At 39.8% G+C, this 19,034-nt stretch overlaps 1 protein-coding gene across 21 annotated transcripts in view; it reads left to right on the top strand.

Annotated features, from left to right (window-relative positions):
* DLG2 (discs large MAGUK scaffold protein 2) overlaps window positions 1–19,034 on the top strand; it is a 2,041,348-nt gene that overhangs the window by 1,657,233 nt on the left and 365,081 nt on the right. For all 21 annotated transcript variants that reach the window (XM_079928919.1, XM_079928924.1, XM_079928927.1 and 18 more), the window contains one exon: window positions 17,004–17,160. In XM_079928919.1, coding sequence (XP_079785045.1) covers window positions 17,004–17,160 — 157 coding nt within the window. The remainder of the gene's footprint in view (window positions 1–17,003; window positions 17,161–19,034) is intronic.

Here is a 19,034-nt window from a genome sequence, read left to right as displayed (position 1 = left end):
AAATGCAAATCAAAACTACAGTGAGGGGCTTCCCTGGTGGCGCAGTGGTTGAGAGTCCGCCTGCCGATGCAGGGGATACGGGTTTGTGCCCCGGTCCGGGAGGATCCCACATGCTGCGGAGCGGCTGGGCCCGTGAGCCATGGCCGCTGATCCTGTGCTCCACAACGGGAGAGGCCCGCATACCGCAAAAAAAAAAAAAAAAAAAAAAAAAAAACTACAGTGAGGTATCACCTCACACCTGTTAGAATGGGCATCATCAGAAAATTTACAAACAACAAATGCTGGAGAGGGTGTGGAGAAAAGGGAACCCTCTTGCACTGTTGATGGGAATGTAAATTGATACAGCCACTATGGAGAACAGTATGGAGGTTCCTTAAAAAACTAAAAATAGAATTACCATATGCCCCAGCAATCCCACTACTGAGCATATACCCAGAGAAAACCATAATTCAAAAAGACACATGCACCCCAATGTTCATTGCAGCACTATTTACAATAGCCAGGTCATGGAAGCAACCTAAATGCCCACTGACAGACGAATGGATAAGGAAGATGTGGTACATATATACAATGGAATATTACTCAGCCATAAAAAGGAATGAAATTGGGTCATTTGTAGAGACTGTCATACAGAGTGAAGTAAGTCAGAAAGAGAAAAACAAATATTGTATATTATCACATAGATGTGGAATCCAGAAAAATGGTACAGATGAACTGGTTTGCAGGGCAGAAATTGAGACACAGAAGTAGAGAACAAACGTATGGACGCCAAGGGGGGAAAGCGGGGGCGGGGGGTGGGGTGGGATGAACTGGGAGACTGAGATTCACATATATACACTGATGTGTATAAAATGGATATCAAGAACCTGTTGTATAAAAAAATACATTAAATTTTTTTAAAAAGATGTTAAAAAAAATAAAAATCTTTCCTAAAATGTGCTTTGCCTTTAAGGAAAATATGCAGAATGATTTTTCTAATCTGTTTATAAAATATTACTTTTGCTTATACCCCAGCTTTCAAAATGTTTTTAAACAATATTTCACCAGTCATGAAAGCTTATGGGCAAATGGTGCAACTATAAAAATTAACTCTGTACAATGGTTATGGTTTTCTTTTATTTAACAGAATTGCTAAAAGTATTCCTTTTGTAAGTAACTGCTCTTTAAAAATCAAAGTGCAACAGGAAGCAGAAGCAAATACCTGTCATCATGGATGGTATATACAACTTAACAGGAAAGTTTTCTGCAAAAATATTATGAAATAAAGGAAAACAAGAGGAGTAATTTATTTTCTTTTACTTTGGAGATGAGATGATGATTAGAAGGTATGAATATGAAAAGTGAGAGCATATGTGAGAGCAAAATTTGCTTCCTTGTTTGTCTTTTTGAGAAATTCAGACAAAAGCAAATTGAGTAACATGGTTATTACATTATTATATTTGATATATGAATAAGGAAAAACTCCAAATATTTCAAGCTAACCAAGATTAGAGGGCTTCCCTGGTGGCGCAGTGGTTGAGAATCTGCCTGCCAATGCAGGGGACACAGGTTCGAGCCCTGGTCTGGGAAGATCCCATATGCCGTGGAGCAACTAGGCCCGTGAGCCACAACTACTGAGCCTGTGCGTCTGGAGCCTGTGCTCCGCAACAAGAGAGGCCACGATAGTGAGAGGCCCGCGCACCGCGATGAAGAGTGACCGCTGCTTGCCGCAACTGGAGAAAGCCCTCGCACAGAAACGAAGACCCAACACAGCCAAAAATAAATAAATAAATAGAAATTCATAAAAATACATTAATATTTTTTAAAAAAAGATTAGATTGAAACTAACCTATAGCTGATTTATGTTTGTGGGAAGAAAATTATTTCATTGGTCTGTTTGATTCCTTTTATCAAGGATATTAATATTATATAGGGATCTCAGATGTGTAACTAATTCCACGATTTTTTCTCCAGAGAAGAGAGCTAAGAGAGTTTTACAAAGAATACACACTAGATGCTGGCAATTAAATCCAAGGCCGTATGTTACAGCCTCAAACAAAGTCCCTCACTTTGCAAGCCAGATTATTTTTAGAGACCTTTAGAATGTTCAGTTAAGCTCCTTGCAGGCAATCTTGGGAGGTTGTAGACACAGCATAACATAACATAAACATTTGAGACTTACCAAGAGCAGTTACTGCGTCCACAGAGTCTCTGCTGAGTAAAGAAATATTCAATGCCTTCGCTTATCCTGTATAAAATCTGAATTCCTTAGCCTGGCATCCATGTTCCTTCACAATCTGCCTCAGTCTTCTAGTCTTCCTTGATACAGATCCTACACTCCATTCAAGCTGTGTCCTCCCTGTTCTCCAAGCACATCTTGCATATGCTCCCCTCTGGCCCCGGGCTCATGCCATGTACTGAAATACCATCTACTTTCCTTTCCACTTAATTAGTTTCTACCCATCCATCAAGGTCTAGTGCAGAGTCTATCTTCTCCATGACTTAATCATTTTTTCTTTAATGAGGAGATTTCTCATTATCCACAATACTCAGTTGATACTTAACATATGTGGCCTTGCATTGTTGATTTATTATTTTATGTATATCTGCTTCCAGAAATGGTAACTCCCTGGGAAAAGAAGTGAGTTAGCATTTACTGAGCACTTGCTGTGTGATCCTAATATATATTTAAATTCGTCCTTAAACTGCCATAAAATAGATATTATTGTTCAAAATTTACAGCTGAGAAAATAAGACAACAAAAAGTTCCACCAAGGTGATCAGCTGTTAATTGATAGGACGGTCTTCAACCCTCCATCTATCTAGCCCCAAGCCCATATAGTTTTTTCCAGTATCACAGCATACCATACTATCCCCATCCAATAAAATTCTTTTTATCTCACACAGTACCAACCACAGTATATTTATTTAGTATATACTCAATATCTGTGTGGTAACTATTTTGCTGAAGTCAGCCTACCCTCTGCTGCAGAAAGTCTAGAGCATAGGTCCTCCTCTTTAATGCCAGAATTCTTGTGTGTTATCTTAATATCATGTCCTCATAATAGCAGTTCAACAAAACCCCTTTATCTTTGTGTATCTATACGATGTCCAGTAATCTGCTTAACTGATTGACTAGTTAACCAAATTAACTAATTACTTGAATGAGGCATACACTGCACTACAGTCTTCTGAGGAGCTAGATCATTTATATATAAGACATCAGTCCTAATCAGCCAGCAGCTTTGAAGCCTTGTGGGGTTGACCTCCAAGCCGTCACCTTCACTATGCCCCCCTCTTCACACTTAGGCTAATACACTTCTTCCCATGCTGCTGAAAAGTCTCTTTCATCCTCATCACTATTTTTTCCTTAACAACATTGCTCACATGAATACAGTTGCATTTATAGAGAAATAAAGAAGAGAGGGCTTGGGGAGACTAGCTGGCTCTTTACGCATGACCTCAGAGGGTAACAGTCCCTTACTGGATTATCACGATAGTAAATCTGAGACTTAACGTCTACGTGCTCTGAAACTCAATTTTTGTCAGTGTATCCAGGGGTGATCAAGCTTATACGCCATAATGCCAAGTTATGAATGTACAATAAGAAATGGATCTGCTCAAGATACCAGAACGTGCTGTCTAGCACATTCACTCCTATTAGGAAAAACACTATGGAAAGACATATTTTAATGAGCATGTGGCTTGGTGAGCCTGAACTCTTAGAGAAGGAAATCAGCCAGCCAGATGACCTTAATGGCTGCTGATGAGCTAGATGGCCAGATGAGCCCATCTTGTGGGTTAGCCCCACCAGCCAGGGGGTAACCTGGCTGCACCATCCCAGGACATTTACATCAGCAACCTGAAGCCAGAGCTGGAGGGTGCCTCTGCCCCATAACGCTGGAGCTACATTGCCGAGGTCCTTCTCCTAGCACACAGGAAGACTCTCCCTCTCTTCTTCTCCCAATTTATTCAGTTTTGTGAACTCTATTCCTAAAGTACAACTTCTTCCACATTCAAACATGCCTTGATTAACATGCCTTGAAAAAACAGGCCCTTTGAGCCAAGGTGAGGTCAGATATGTATCCCTGACGTCGTTGAGGAGCTAATATTTTGTGCCTTATCCTTTTGTTTAGGGTATAGCCTTTCAGGGTCCTGATTCTTTGCAAGGGTCTCTGATCTAACGCCCACCTCAGGACCCACACAGTCCTACCCAGGCAGCAATCAACTCTGGACACTTTCGGAAACCTGCAAAAGCTGTTCAGTCCACTGCTCGTCTCAGTACTTGCCTTCTTCTCTGAACTTGTAGCCCTTTGTTTTTGGCCTCTAAGGATTTCTCTTACTTGCAAGCTTTGCCAGTCATTTAAAACTATTTTATAAGCATTCTATTCAGAATTTTTAGCTGCTTTGTAATGAGAGGGGTTTTTAGGACATTCAATCTGCCAAATGGCTGGAAATAGGATCTCAATGTATACTTTTCTTTAATACTTTTCTCCTTTCTAGATGTTTCTAGTGCATTGCCTACTCTGAATTTTATCACTCCTCCTTGACGCAAACATTATTTCCTGCCAGGTTATTACTCAAGCAAGGAACCTGCCCCACAGAAGGCATGCCCAAGTTCTCCCACATCCCTAGAGAGGTGAAACTAGAATTCAATATCATTTCATCCTACCCCTCACTTGTTTTTTCTTTGTTCATGCAATATATTTTGTGTGTGTGTGTGTGTGTGTGTGTGTGTGTGTGTGTGTGTGTGTGTGTGTGTGTGTCTATCTTACAGGCTCAGTCCATACTAGTTCCCAACATTACAAAAACAAATAAACCATGGTCTTTATCCTTCAGGACCATACACATTCACGGAATAGATAAGTAAGCAAAGTAGTTTCAGGACAGTAAAGGTAACAATAGTGGTACGATCAATGAAAACTAATGTGGTTTCAAAAAATGAGAAGTGGTCAGTTTTTCTAGAGGCAAGGGGAGATAAGGAAACAGCGAGGAGACAGCACCAGGCCTCAGTCTTGAAGGCCAAGTGGAAGTAGAAGTTCATTATACAGATGAGGATGCAGGAGAAGGCATCTTTCTAGCCAAAGAGAACAGCCCAGTGCTGGAGAACAGTCTGGACACAGACAATAAGACATGGAACAACCTGGTGTGAGGAACAACTCTCACCTGGAGAGCTGGAACTGGGGTGCAAGGCTGGAGCACGGGGTGCAAGGAAGCATGGTGGAGTTAAGCATTAGAGAGGTAGTTGAAGGTCAAATGATGGGGAACTTTGGATATCATGCTTAGAAGTTTAGGCTTTATCCTGAAGGCATACGGATCCCGGGAAGGCTTTTGAGCAAAGGAGTAATATGGTCAGATACCTATTTTATTAGAAAGATGACTGGAAACATTTTCACAGCTTACTTCCCACCGCACCACACAGCCTCTCACTATGGTGGATATTTTGGGAGTTGACTGGAGTGACTTCACACACCTCAGCTGTTCAAAGCTCAAGGAACATCCTACTAATGGCCATGAGAAAGCCTTCAGGTTTAAGTAGTCACCTCTTTTTTTTTTTTTTTTTTAATCCTGTACCCTCTTAAGCCATCTGGTTTAAGGAGAAGAAATTAGCCCATAGCACCCTGCTTCCCTCTGCATGAAAACATCCCAGCTGGCTGAGAGCATCCTCTGAGACTCCAGCTACACAAGACGATGCTGCTACTGCTCAGCCACAGCTGGGAGCAAGTCAGGCGGGCATCTCCCCAGCTGTTCCGCATCCAAAGGTTTTTATAATTAAAAGGCTTTTTATATCACATTCCAAGAAAAATAAAACTGCACAAGTGAATGTAGCACATCTCATCCAGGTGATGATAAAAAGACAAAACCTTTTTAGAAGAAGACTGGTCCCTCTTTGCCCTTGGCTACTTTAGCTTACTGTGCACATGTTTCTGACCAAGCACTTGTCCCGTTCCTGGGCTCTTACAACTGTTTGTTTACACGTGGCTCCTCCCACCCCAGGCTCTTTCATGTTTGTGTTCACAGTGCCTGACACAATGTCGGTACTCCACAGATGTTTGTTTATTGAAAGTTTAGATACATAAATAAAATAAATACTTTTAAGTGGATAGGTAAGTTTTTTTTTAATATGGATATAGCTATTATGAGTAACCAGGTTCCATCTTTACTATAGATTCCAATTTAAAATCTAATATGAAAGCTGAAATTAGTAGACAGCACCTAGGATGTACCAGGTATTGGGGACAAAAATCAAATGACATGTTCCCTGCTCTCAAGCTGATCATTCTAGCTGGACAGGGAGACAGTCTGCCAACTCAGTGTCATAAGCATTATGATAGATACATGGAGGAAATGCTAGGGGAGGCGCCCATCACAGCCTCGAATGCGGAGGTTGAAGAGAGTGTCAGGGACAGCTCCTAGAAGATCATGATTCTTGAGCTCAATCCCGAATGAGGAACAAGAGTTAGAATTGTGTTCCACTGTTCACATTTAATAATGTAGAATAATGACTACTAATGGGTTCCTAGGCCATCCGAACTCTAGATGATGAATGACAAGAAAATTAGAGCTCCAATCACTTTAGTATGAAAACTAGTCACTTCTTTATAAATTGGCGGTGTGTGCTCATTTATTCAATCATCAGGTGTTTATTGAGCATTCTTCTAGGTATACCGGGGATACCTAGAAATATAAACCACGACACCACACCTTCAATAGATTATAATCTCTCTGGAGGCCACAATGCCCTCATGCACAGAGAAGCTCATGGAAATACAAGGCGTTATGTTCATCAGACCCGAAGTCATTGGCCTAGGCAATAAATATGCAGAAATGAGAGCTGTGGCTCCACATCTGGGGGAATGGGCCATCATGACGAAGGTAGACCGTGAGCAAGTCTAATATAAAAGGAAAAGTTAAGACAAAAGGGAAATATAAGATACATATACATAGGATATTTCAGCCTGAGACAACTTGGAAGGACAGAGAGGGGACTGAGTGTGGAATATTAAATCAGCTTAAAGTCACAGAGAATTACTATGAGCCAAGTGCCACGCTGAGCATCGTGGAGAAGACAAACATGGAGCAGACACCGAATGTGCCACCAAACTGCGAACAGTACAGAGTCTCGCTGGCAGCCCGTAGCTGATCCGCAACAGAGACACGTGGGTGTGACCTGCACCATACTTTTATGTTTTATCACTGGCAGCTTAAAATTCTGGAAATTCACATAAAATCTAGATTCTTGTCTTTAGAAACTGGAGAATCTGGCCATGCTAGTCGGTGTTCCTGCTTGGAACACCTGTCCAGAGCTGAGCAGAAGCTACCCTTAAAGGGAACATACCCTCAGTTTGTTACAGTCCCTGCTCAGCCTGCTTCACTCATTTATGTACAGATTTTTCCATCCCAATTAAAATCTAGCACAAAAGAAAGATATTTGCAAAAAAATTATAACTTGAAGTAGAAGGTAAAGTGAGGTCTAAATCACTGTGGGAGTTGAGTCGTTCATTCAGTAACTATTTCCTGAGTTCCTGCTACTGCTGGAGAATTGCTGGTGCCTGAACTCCCGGAGTTCACAGTCTATTGAGGAAGAAGGATATACGAGCAAACAATCACTGCACAATGTAATAAATGCTACAACATTATGTGTACAAGACACAGTGTGGACCCACGGAGCAAGTGATCACCTGTGTCTGGAGGGTCAGAGAGTTTGAACTGGGTTTTGAGATGGCCTGAGCCAAGAAATGGAGATATGAAGCAACATGTCAAACTCAAGGAAGCACAGGAGTTTGTTATGACCGGAGCATAGGATGGCTGGAGCCAATTAAGCAAGGAACTAAGCGAATCAGGTGTCATTCTAGTGGAAAGAAAGTGTTTGGAACATTGAAACTAAAATCAAAGAATCTTCAAATTAGGAGACTATCCTAAAAGTCCAAGCCTGAACTAGAGAGAATGGAGAGGTTGCGTGGAAACCATGACGTTCAGAGAGAGCAGAGTGCAAGGCAACGTATGATGAAGGACTGAAGTTTGTGGTTCAAATGATAGAAGCCAAGGGCAGTTAAAGTGAATCTTTGAGTGTCAATAATTCTGGAAACTATATTCTGTAAATATACTGTGATACCTTTTTAAAATTCAGGTCCTCCTCTGGCTTATCCAAAGTATATTTTAGTTTAGTGTTTTAAATTTCCATTGTGTAAGTTCTCTCTCCATTTAATGGACAAAACACTTAACTTGTAGTAAATTGACTGGCTCTATCAAAACAATGAGATACCAATACATACCCATTATTTGGCAAAAATCTAGAACACCCTCAACACCAAATGCTGGTGAAGAATTCTCATTCATTGCTGCCGAGAATGCAAAATAGTGCAGCCACTTTGGAAGACAGTTTAGCAGTTTCTCACAAAATTAAACATACTCTTACTGTATGATCCAGCCATCATGCTTCTAGTATTTACCCAAATGAACTGAAAATGTATGTCCACACAAAAACTTGCACATGGATGTTTATAGCAGCTGTATTTATAATTGCCAAAACTTGGAAGAAACCAAGATGCCCTTCAGTAGGTGAGTGAATCAATAAACTGTGGTATAGCCAGACCATGGACTATTATTCAGCACTCAAAAGAAATGAGCTATCAAGCCGTGAAAAGACACGGAGGAATCTTAAATGCCTATTACCAAGTGAAAGAAGCCAATCTGAAAAGGCTACATACTGTAGGATTCCAACCATGTGACATTCTAGAAAAGGCAAAACTATGGAGACAGTACAGAGATCAATATTGCCAGAGGTTGTGTGGAGAGTGGGATGAATAGGTGGAACACAGGGGATTTTAAGGTCAGTGAAACTACTTTGTATGATACTATAATGATGGATACATGTCATTATACATTTGTACAAAGCCACAGAATGGACACCACCAAGAGTGAAGCCTAATGTAAACCATGGACTTTGAGTGATAAGGATGTGTCAGTGTAGGTTCATCAACTGTAACAAACGTAGCCCTCTGGTGGGGGATATTGAGAGTGAAGAAGGCTATGTATGTGTGGCGGCAGGATGCTTATGGGAAATCTCTGTACCTTCCTCCTAATTTTGTTTGAACCTAAACTGCGCTTAAAAAACTGTCTCAGGAAAAGAGAGCTACAATACGACCCAGCAGTCCCACTACTGGGCATATACCCTGAGAAAACCATAATTCAAGAAGAGTCATGTACCACAATGTTCATTGCAGCACTATTTACAATAGCCAGGACATGGAAGCAACCTAAGTGTCCATCAACAGATGAATGGATAAAGAAGAGGTGGTACATATATACAATGGAATATTACTCAGCCATAAAAAGAAACGAAATTTATTTGTAGTGAGGTGGATGGACCTAGAGTCTGTCATACAGCGTGAAGTAAGTCAGAAAGAGAAAAACAAATACCGTATGCTAACACATATATATGGAATCTAAAAAAAGAAAAAAAAAGATTCTGAAGAACCTTAGGGCAGGACAGGAATAAAGACTCAGACGTAGAGAATGGACTTGAGGACACGGGGAAAGGGAAGGGGAAGCGGGGATGAAGTGAGAGAGTGGCATTGATATATATACACTACCAAACGTAAAATAGATTGCTAGTGGGAAGCAGCCGCATAGCACAGGGAGATCAGCTCCGTGCTTTGTGACCACCTAGAGGGGTGGGATAGGGAGGGTGGGAGGGAGACACAAGAGGGAGGAGATATGGGGATGTATGTATATGTATAGCTGATTCACTTTGTTATGAAGCAGAGACTAACACACCATTGTAAAGCAATTATACTCCAATAAAGATGTTTAAAAAAAAAGTCTCAGTTATAGAAAAAGAGATCAGATTTGTGGTTATCAGAGGTGAAGGGTGGGAAGGAGGGGGAACTGGATGAAGACAGTCAAAAGGTACAAACTTCCAGTTATAAGATAAATAAGTACTAGGGATCTAATGTTCAACATGATAATTAACACTGCTGTATGTTATATATGAAAGTTGTTAAGAGACTGAATCCTAAGAGTTCTTATTGCAAGGAAAAAATATTTTTTATTTCTTTAATTCGGCATCTATATAAGAGGATGGATGTTTACTAAACTTATTGTGATAATCACTTCATGAGGTATGCGAGTCAAATCATTGTGGTGCACACCTTAAACTTATACAGTATTGTATGCCAATTATACCGCAATTAAACTGGAAGAAAAAAATTTGTCTTGAAAAAGAAGACTAGCTGTGATGTTTACTAGCTGCGTGAACAATAAGCTAGCTTAACAACTACCTTAAACAAGTTGACTTACCTAAGCATCAGAAAAACAGAACTTCTCACGCTACTATACATAAAACAGATAATCAGCAAGGACCTACTGTATAACACAAGGAACTCTACTCAGTATTCTGTAATAATCTATGTGGGAAAAGAATCTGAAAAAGAATGGATTATATGTATAACTGAATCCTTTAGCTGTACACCTATAACTAACAAAACAATGTAAATCAACTATACTCCAATATAAAATAAAAATTAAAATAAAAAAGTAGAACTTCTAATTTTCCACAGGGTTTTGATCCTCTGACAAGAAAAATATACATTAAAACAGTTTTTTTTATTTTTTTATTGAAGTATAGTTGATTTACAGTATTATATTAGTTTCAGGTATACAACATAGTTATCCAATGTTTTTATAGATTATACTCCATTTAAAGTTTTTTATAAAATATTGGCTATATTCCCTGTGCTGTACAATATATCCTCGTAGCTTGTTTATTTTATACATAGTAGTTTGTATCTCTTAATCCCATATTCCTATTTTCCACCACCCCCACCCCCCGCTTCCCTCTCCCCACTGGTAACCACTAGTTTGCTCTCTATATCTGTGAGTCTGTTTCTGTTTTGTTATCTTCATTTGTTTGTTTCATCTTTACATGAAAACTCTTTAAAATCTTCCATATAATGTAATGGGTTATCAGTATAAGAAGTTTAAATTAGAAAAAGTACATCATTTGGAGTGTGCTTCGGACATTTTATTTGCATACCATCTTACAGATTTATTTCTTGGCATTTCTCCCTTTTATTAAACATCCTAATTTACTTTGATATAAAATTCTATTTTTAAAAAGACATTTAAATCTCAAGAGTTGAGAAGTTTCCAAGTACTTTGGTTTAACAGACTTGTCCAAGGAAAATAAATAAAAACTACCATCACTTAAGAATGATGTGCTTTATGCAAAGGGTCACTAACAAAATGCCCCTGCATGGGTTACATAGATATGTAATGGGGTCTGATGTTTCATAATAATCTTTAAAGCTGTATTCTTTCTGCAGAGAGCATTTTGCTTATTAAACATGTAAGGATAATCCTTACTTCCAAAGAAATTTTGTTCTCTCCCATTTTTCTATTAAAATATCAGGCTCCCTCCATAAAGTTTTCATTTTCTCATTTTTGATAGAACCTTGAGTACAATACTTTCCTCTTAACTTTGCAAGAAGTGCAAATATGATGCAACTTATAGATTTTTGTCTGAGAAATGTGAGGGAAAGGTAAGACTAGAGAATGCAAGGCAAGCTAGAGAATGAATGCCCCATCTAAACAGAGCCATGTTCTAGACAACTGTTGCTATGCAATGAGATTAAGAGCCAGTATTCACAGAATGTCTGGGTTTTTTTCATGTAAAGCCATAAATCCACATTTTATGCAAATTTTCCTAATTTTAAATATGAGCAACTAATTCAAACATTTGTAAACACTGTGGGTCAAATTAAGCCTCCAACTTATCAATTGACAATCTCTGGAATATATCGTACTCTGAGATTTTGAAACAGAAAATGTGTCTTAATTCTGCCTTTGCTACTTACTAAACTCAGTAAAAACTTGGGCTGGCAGTCTTATTTCACTAATCTAAAAAGTTGTCAAAATAATTTCTTCATCAGGTTGTTTACTTTTTGCAATATTTTGTTATAAAAATTTTCACATATAAAGAAATTTAAAGAATGTTATAATGGACATCCATATACTTGCCATCAAGATTCTGCTTTTAACATTTTACTATACTTGGTCTATTCAATCTATCCAGTCATCAATCCACCTTCCCTTTAGGATCGGTTTCAAAGTAGTTGCAGACATCAGTATACATCCTTCATTAGACTGTTTTGAGGAATAAATGGAATAATGCACAGAAAGCATCAAGCACAATATTTAACGTATAGATAAAGAGTCATAATAGCCCCCCTTCCTTCCCTCTGTTTATTATCTGTAGCTTGAATGTCATTGGTCCCACTAAGAGTGTGTGTTTTATATTGGGGGAAGAAGGATATTTTTATAATAACTTTTTTTGTCAAAAATCCTCTTGGCCCCTACCTTCACAAATGTATCTAGAACCTGGACTTCCAGTATCAGCCAAAATAGAGTATCCCCATTCCTCTCTAATCCTCCCGCTTGTTATAAAAGCAAAACCAACTTTAGACATGATAAACATAGCAACACTCTAACAAGTTGGAAAGAAGTCAGGCTGGCTTGGAGAGGAATGACACTGATGTCAGTTATCTGGATTTCCTTTCTGCTTCCCATATATCCTGGATGGGGCAGTAGAGAAGCCTATACCCTGAAACCACCAACAGGCACAGATAAAGTAGCCTCAAGAAAAGCCTGCTCCCTGTAACCAAAGGACTGGGTAAAGGGTAGACGAATAGAACTGGGAACATTTTAGTAATACTGGCCCTAATTCTAGCCAAATACCAAAGAAAAAACTGTCCACTCACCATTGTGGTACCAGTAGACCATGCAGATAGCTCGATTTCTGACCCCACCAGAGACAGTTAGGAGAAGCAATTATGAGATGGCCCTTCATTTCCTCCACTGGGCTGGTGTCAGTGGTCCAAACAAGAGCTGAACTTCCATCCCCACTCTGCAGCAAAAAGGCAGAATAAGATGGTATGAGGTGTAGCTGGTTGAGACTCCACTTTCAGTGGAAAGCTGAAGTTACATCTTTACCCAGCAGCAACAAGCTGGAATGAGGTTAGCATTCTATTCCCCTACTCCTGGTATTGGCAGGGACCAGCTGGAAGCTGGACTTCCACCCCCTGGCAGTGGCAACAGATAGAAGGAGGAAGAAGGAAGCAGCACTCAGTGGCAAACCACTTTACCTACCAGGGTAGTGTCAGTGGGACTCAGTGGGGGGCTGAACTTCTAGCCCCACCCAGAGGCAAAGAGGCAAAACAAGGTTGTTCAAGGTGGTGCTAGTCAACATGCTACTTTCTCTCCACCACTGGTGTCAGTGGGTCCAATGGGACCTGAGCCTCTACCCCCACCAAGTGACAGGCAGGTAGAATAAGTCAAATGTTAGCTGGTACCCCACTTTCTCTCCTCCCTGGTGTCACCAGAGCCGAATAGGGAGCTGAATATCCATCTCACTTGGATCTACATGCTACACCTAAACCAATCGGAAAAGACTATGCGGAAAAGACTAAGATTAGATAGGATCCAGTGCCTCACAACATAACACCCAAAATGTCCAGTATACAATAAAAAAAATTGCTTCTCATACCAAAAACTAGGAAAATCTCAACTTGGATGAGAAAAGACAATCAACAGATACAAACACTGAGATAACACAGATGTTGGAATTATCTGTCAAGGATTTTAAAGTAGCCAGCATGCTTCAGTGAGCAATTGCAAACACACTTGAAATAAATTTTTTTTAAAAAAGAAAGCCTCAGCAAAGGGATAAAAGATATAAAGAAAAACCAAATCGAATGTTAAAGCTTTAAAATAAAATAAACAAAATTTTAAAACTCACTGAATGGGCTCAATAGCAGAATAAATATGACAGAAGAAAGAATCAGTGAATCTGAAGATAGAAAAACGGGAATTACTCAGTCTGAACAGGAAAAGAAAATAGATGGAAATGTATCCACTGTTCTCCACTTCCTCTAATACCACCCTGGTCCAAGGGACTATTATATTTTGCCTAAATATAGCAATAGCCACCTAACTGGTCTCACTTCTTTAAACTTTGCCCCTCAAATCTATTTTATACCAAAGTAATCATTTAAAAATGTAAATCAAAAAAAAAAGTAAATCAGATCAAGTAATTCTTCTTCTCAGTGGATCCCCATTTCTCTCAGAGTAAAAGTTAAAGTTTTAAAATGGTCTACAAGGCCCTTCAGGATTTATCCCCTGTTGCCTCTCTGCCTGTTGTAGGCAAAATTATGAAATGGTCCCATGATCTCCACCTCCTGGTGTTACTCCTACAGTTAAGTTACCTTACATGGAAAAGGGATTTTGCAAATGTAATTAATATTACTAATCAGTTGATCTTAAGGTGAAGAATTATCTGGGTGGGCCTAAGCTAATCACATGACCCTTTGAAAAGCAGAGAGTTAAATCCAGCTAATTGCAGAAGAACAAGACAGAGAGATTCCAGATATGAAGAGGATTAACTGTACCATTTCTGGCTTGAAGATAGAGAGGGCCACATGGGAAGGAAAATGTGTGGCCTCTAGAAGATGAGAGAGACCTCCAACTGGCAGCCAGCAAGAAAACAGGGACCTCAGTCTTTGTTAAGACTAATGGTTAATTTTATATGTCAACTTGACTGGGCCACAGGGTGCCCAGATATCTAGTTAAACATTATTCTAGGTATGTCTGTGAGGAACTTTCTGGATGAGACTAACATTTGAATTAGTGTACTGAGTAAAGCTGATTGTCCTCTCTCGTATGGGTAGCCACATCCAACCCATCCAAGGCCTGAATAAAACCAAAGGTTGGGTAAGAGAGAATCTGCTCTTTCTTTCTTTCTTTGAGCTGGGTCATTGGTCTTCTGCTAACTCTGGACTCAAACTTTAGCTAGAAGTTATACCATTGGCCCTCCTGGGTCTCCAGTTTGCCAACTATAGATCCTGGAACTTCTCAGCATTCATGACTGCATGAGCCAATTCCTTATGATAAAATATATGTAATACAGTCCTACAACCACAAGAATTCTGCCAACAACCTAACTAAATATGGACCTGGATTTTTCCCCAGAGCTTCCCAATAAAGTTTGGCCTGGCTGACACCTTGATACCAACCTTAAGAAATCCTAGGCAGACAACCTAGACAAGCCCACCCAGACTTCTGACCTACAGAACTGTGAGATAATAGTGGGTGTTGCAGTTTAAACTACTAAGTTTGTGGCAATTTGCTACTCATTAATAGAAAACGAGTACACTGAGTTCATCTTTTACCATTCTCATTCCCTTGTTCACTCATTCAGCCACACTGGCCTCTTAGCTCTTCCTTGATGACACCAGGCACCCTCCCACCTTAGGGCCTCTGTTCTTTCTGGCTGGAATGTTTCCGTCAGATATCATATGACTAGTTTTCTCACCCCTTCAGTCTTTCCTCAACTGTCGCCTTCTCAATAAATCCTGCCCAGGCCCATCCCTGAAAGCACCAATCCTTTTTACACTGCTCTGCTTTTTCTTTTTCTTAAAATATTTATTGCTTTCTAACACGCTATATAACAAACTTATTTATTGCATCTATTTCTTTTTAGTGGTCTACCCCCATCAGAATGTATGCTTATAATAGTAGGGATTTTTGTTTTGCTTACAAACTTTCCGAGTAGCTGGAACAGTTCCTGACATAGTAGGTGCTTACAAAGTATTTGCAGAAGAAAATGAATTAACTCTTAATACATAGCATTATTACATATTACTTATAGTCCAAGCTCTGATGTGCATTGTAAATCCTTCCTCATAATAAGGTTAAATATAGATATAATGCATCTCTTTGTGCAAGGAAATGTGATAGCAAATAACAAAATCTGTGTAATCATTAGTATAAAAATATATTGGATGGCTCTTTGCCATTCTTACATCATTAAGAGCAGGAAAATAGAAGAGGAAGCTTTAATGATTGGAACTGAGATATCTGGGAGAGGAGGGTGGGTGATACAAAAAGCACCTTGGTCAAACCTAAGGCTGGCAGAATACATTTTTTGAAACTACTGATAGAGAAAATTCAACTAGATGACTTCTAAGATGCTTTACAATTCTACATTCCATATTTCTCCAGCTTCTACACAAACTCAATGAACTGTTGCCTTAAGATTTCATCTCTCAGCCTTTTATTGATGACCGTCAAATCTGAATTTGCAGTCCTGAGAACCTAAATTCCTATCCTTTGTCTCTAACTGCTTCTGCACATCTCCACAAGGATGTCCCACTAGTACCTGGAACTGAGCATTTCAAAATCATACTCATCCTCATGACCCACCTACCCCTCTTTTGCCAATTACTTAGATGTTCTTCCTTCCTCCTCCAATACCTGAATCAATCTCTGGACCCTCTGTTCCTCCCTTCATATTACCTCTCTCATGTTACCCTTTCTTTTCATTATCACTGCCATCACTTTTGGGCAGGCTGTCACTTCCTCAAACGTGGGTTACTTGGACAACATCCTCACTGGTTTTCCTGTCTCCCATCATATCTGCGCTTCCAACTCCATCAGTCCTATTATGGTCATTTGTTAATCTTCCTAAAATGGATTTAAATATTCTTCGTGCCTCAGAATCTTCCAGTGAGTCCCCACTGCCTACAGAGTAAATTTTAATTAACAATCAAACAGACAACAAACCCACAGGCTGGCATGTAAGATCTTTCATGGTCTGACCTATTCAGTCTAGTCTCTTGTCCCCCAAATTCTCTCCCTCTTTTTGGATACATCCATCCTACTGAATACTACTCTAGTGCTCATTACAAGAACAGATGTTTTAAACAAAGGAAACTTGTAAGTCTAGTTTAAGTAAATGTTTTGGAATTAAGGAATAAATTTGCATGGTATTTTGGCATTTGTTACAGTGAGGAGTTCAGACATCTGCCCTGATATTAGCATCTTTTTGATATGCAAATTTATCATAATTGGGGAAGCCATTTTCACAGGTAATGAATTGCTGGTGTCATATATCCTGGTGAAAGTAAAAGGAATGTAAATCTTGAGTGGGCCACCCTATGAACTCTGCTCTCCACTTGTTTCTACAGGGAGCCGCGCAAGGTGGTCCTGCACAAAGGCTCCACTGGCCTGGGCTTCAACATCGTGGGCGGGGAAGATGGAGAAGGTATTTTTGTATCCTTCATTCTGGCTGGTGGACCAGCAGACCTGAGTGGGGAGCTCCAGAGAGGAGACCAGATCCTATCTGTGAGTATTTCTTCTTAATCTTTATTCCCTCCATGTCTGACACCATTTGAGAGAAAGTCACTCCCAGTTATAACTCCAAAAGCACCTTAATTACAAAGGAAAAGTGGAGGAGAGCATTATGGCTTCAGGTGCATGTTGTAATTTAAATGATGTTCAGGTGTTTGAAGCGTGTTACTTCCCTCAGATACAGGTAAAGGTGTTAGTGTTTTCATTTAGATTTTCTGAGACATATTTGCATCCAATAGAACACTGAGAAGCATGCATTCTTTAGGTATATTACTTATTTTTCAAAATGCCAAATTTCTTTCAAAATCCATCACTATACTCTAAAAACCGTATCTTCATGATGTATATAGTTTGTTGCATATAACTATGTAAGAATAATGTATAAAATAGTGCTATATACAATTTGGTGACACTGATAAGTGGTAGCAGCATGACCATTTACCTAAATACAAAAATTACTAGAAATGAGTTAATAAGCACTTATTTACCAGGCATTTTATAAAAGTAATTTTTAATTCCCACAATCACCCTGAAAGGTACTGCCCCATGTCCAGATGAAAAGAATAAGGTTCAGAGAGGTTAAATAACTTGTCAGAGTTAACCTAACTAAAGAGTCAGAGCTGGGATTTAAATATTCAGTTTTAATGCCCACCACCTACCTCCCCTCATCCTTCCCTCCTTCCTTCCTGCCATCCATCCTTCCTTCCATCTTGCTTTCCCTCCTCCTTTCTTCCCCAGGTCCTTTCTTCTATTTGAATATCTACTGAGTGCTTCTTTCTACTACATCAAGCTACCTCCCTGGGATAAATTCTATGATAAGTAGTTAAATCCATTGTGAGCGTTCATGCCCATACTGCAATTTTGGCAAACATGCAAATAATAATAGAGAATTACATAAGGAGCCCAGTTCTATGGCTGAGGTTATCGTTCACAACTCAATGAAGCATTTAGTTTGTGGTTTTCATTGTATACTTAGAAAAATTTGCTTTTGCTTTATAGCTATGGTTTGTAGCTAGAATTTTCCAAGTGACCTTATGTTTGCTAACCATCACTCCAACTCCTACCCATGCACACATGATTTACCTGTATAATGTAGTCAGTGGACCTAAGCAAAGTGTCCAGTGGTCTGCATGCATGTCCCCGCCTTATGTGTTTCTGTGGTTCTCCCACACATGCAGGTTCCTTCTCACTCATCAACTAGCAGATGTCTGGAAAGACTGAGTATAGGATAAGTAGGGTAAGGTCCCACGCCAGGCCTTTGTTCTGTCACCCAATGTCATGTCTTCAACTACTTCGCCCCACCTACTTCTTCTATACTTAAATCATATATATAAGATATAACTTTAGGGCTTCCCTGGTGGCGCAGTGGTTGAGAGTCCACCTGCCGATGCAGAGGACACGGGTTCGTGCCCCGGTCCGGGAAGATCCCACATGCCGCGGAGCGGCTGGGCCCGTGAGCCATGGCCGCTGAGCCTGCGCGTCCGGAGCCTGTGCTCCGCAACGGGAGAGGCCACAGCAGTGAGAGGCCCGCGTACCACAAAAAAAAAAAAAAAAAAAATAGTGATGCCTTAAAAAGTCACTATAGGGACTTCCTGGTGGTCCAGTGGTTAAGACTTCGGCTTCCAACGCAGGGGGTGCAGGTTCAATCCCTGCTCAGGAAGCTAAGATCCCACATGCCTCGAGGCCAAAAACCAAAACATAAAGCAGAAGCAATATTGTAACAAATTCAATAAAAGACTTTAAAAATGGTCCACATCAAAAGAAAAAAAAAAACTTTAAAAAAAAAGAAAGTCACTATAACCTGGGAAAGTGACTCTAAAATACTTTCTAGAACATACTTCCTCCTCCTGGCTCAAAATCTGTAGACT

This window comes from Stenella coeruleoalba (assembly GCF_951394435.1).
Source record: "Stenella coeruleoalba genome assembly, chromosome: 8".
NCBI classification, from domain to species: Eukaryota; Metazoa; Chordata; class Mammalia; order Artiodactyla; family Delphinidae; genus Stenella; species Stenella coeruleoalba.
This window is presented reverse-complemented; position numbering and strand designations above follow the sequence as displayed.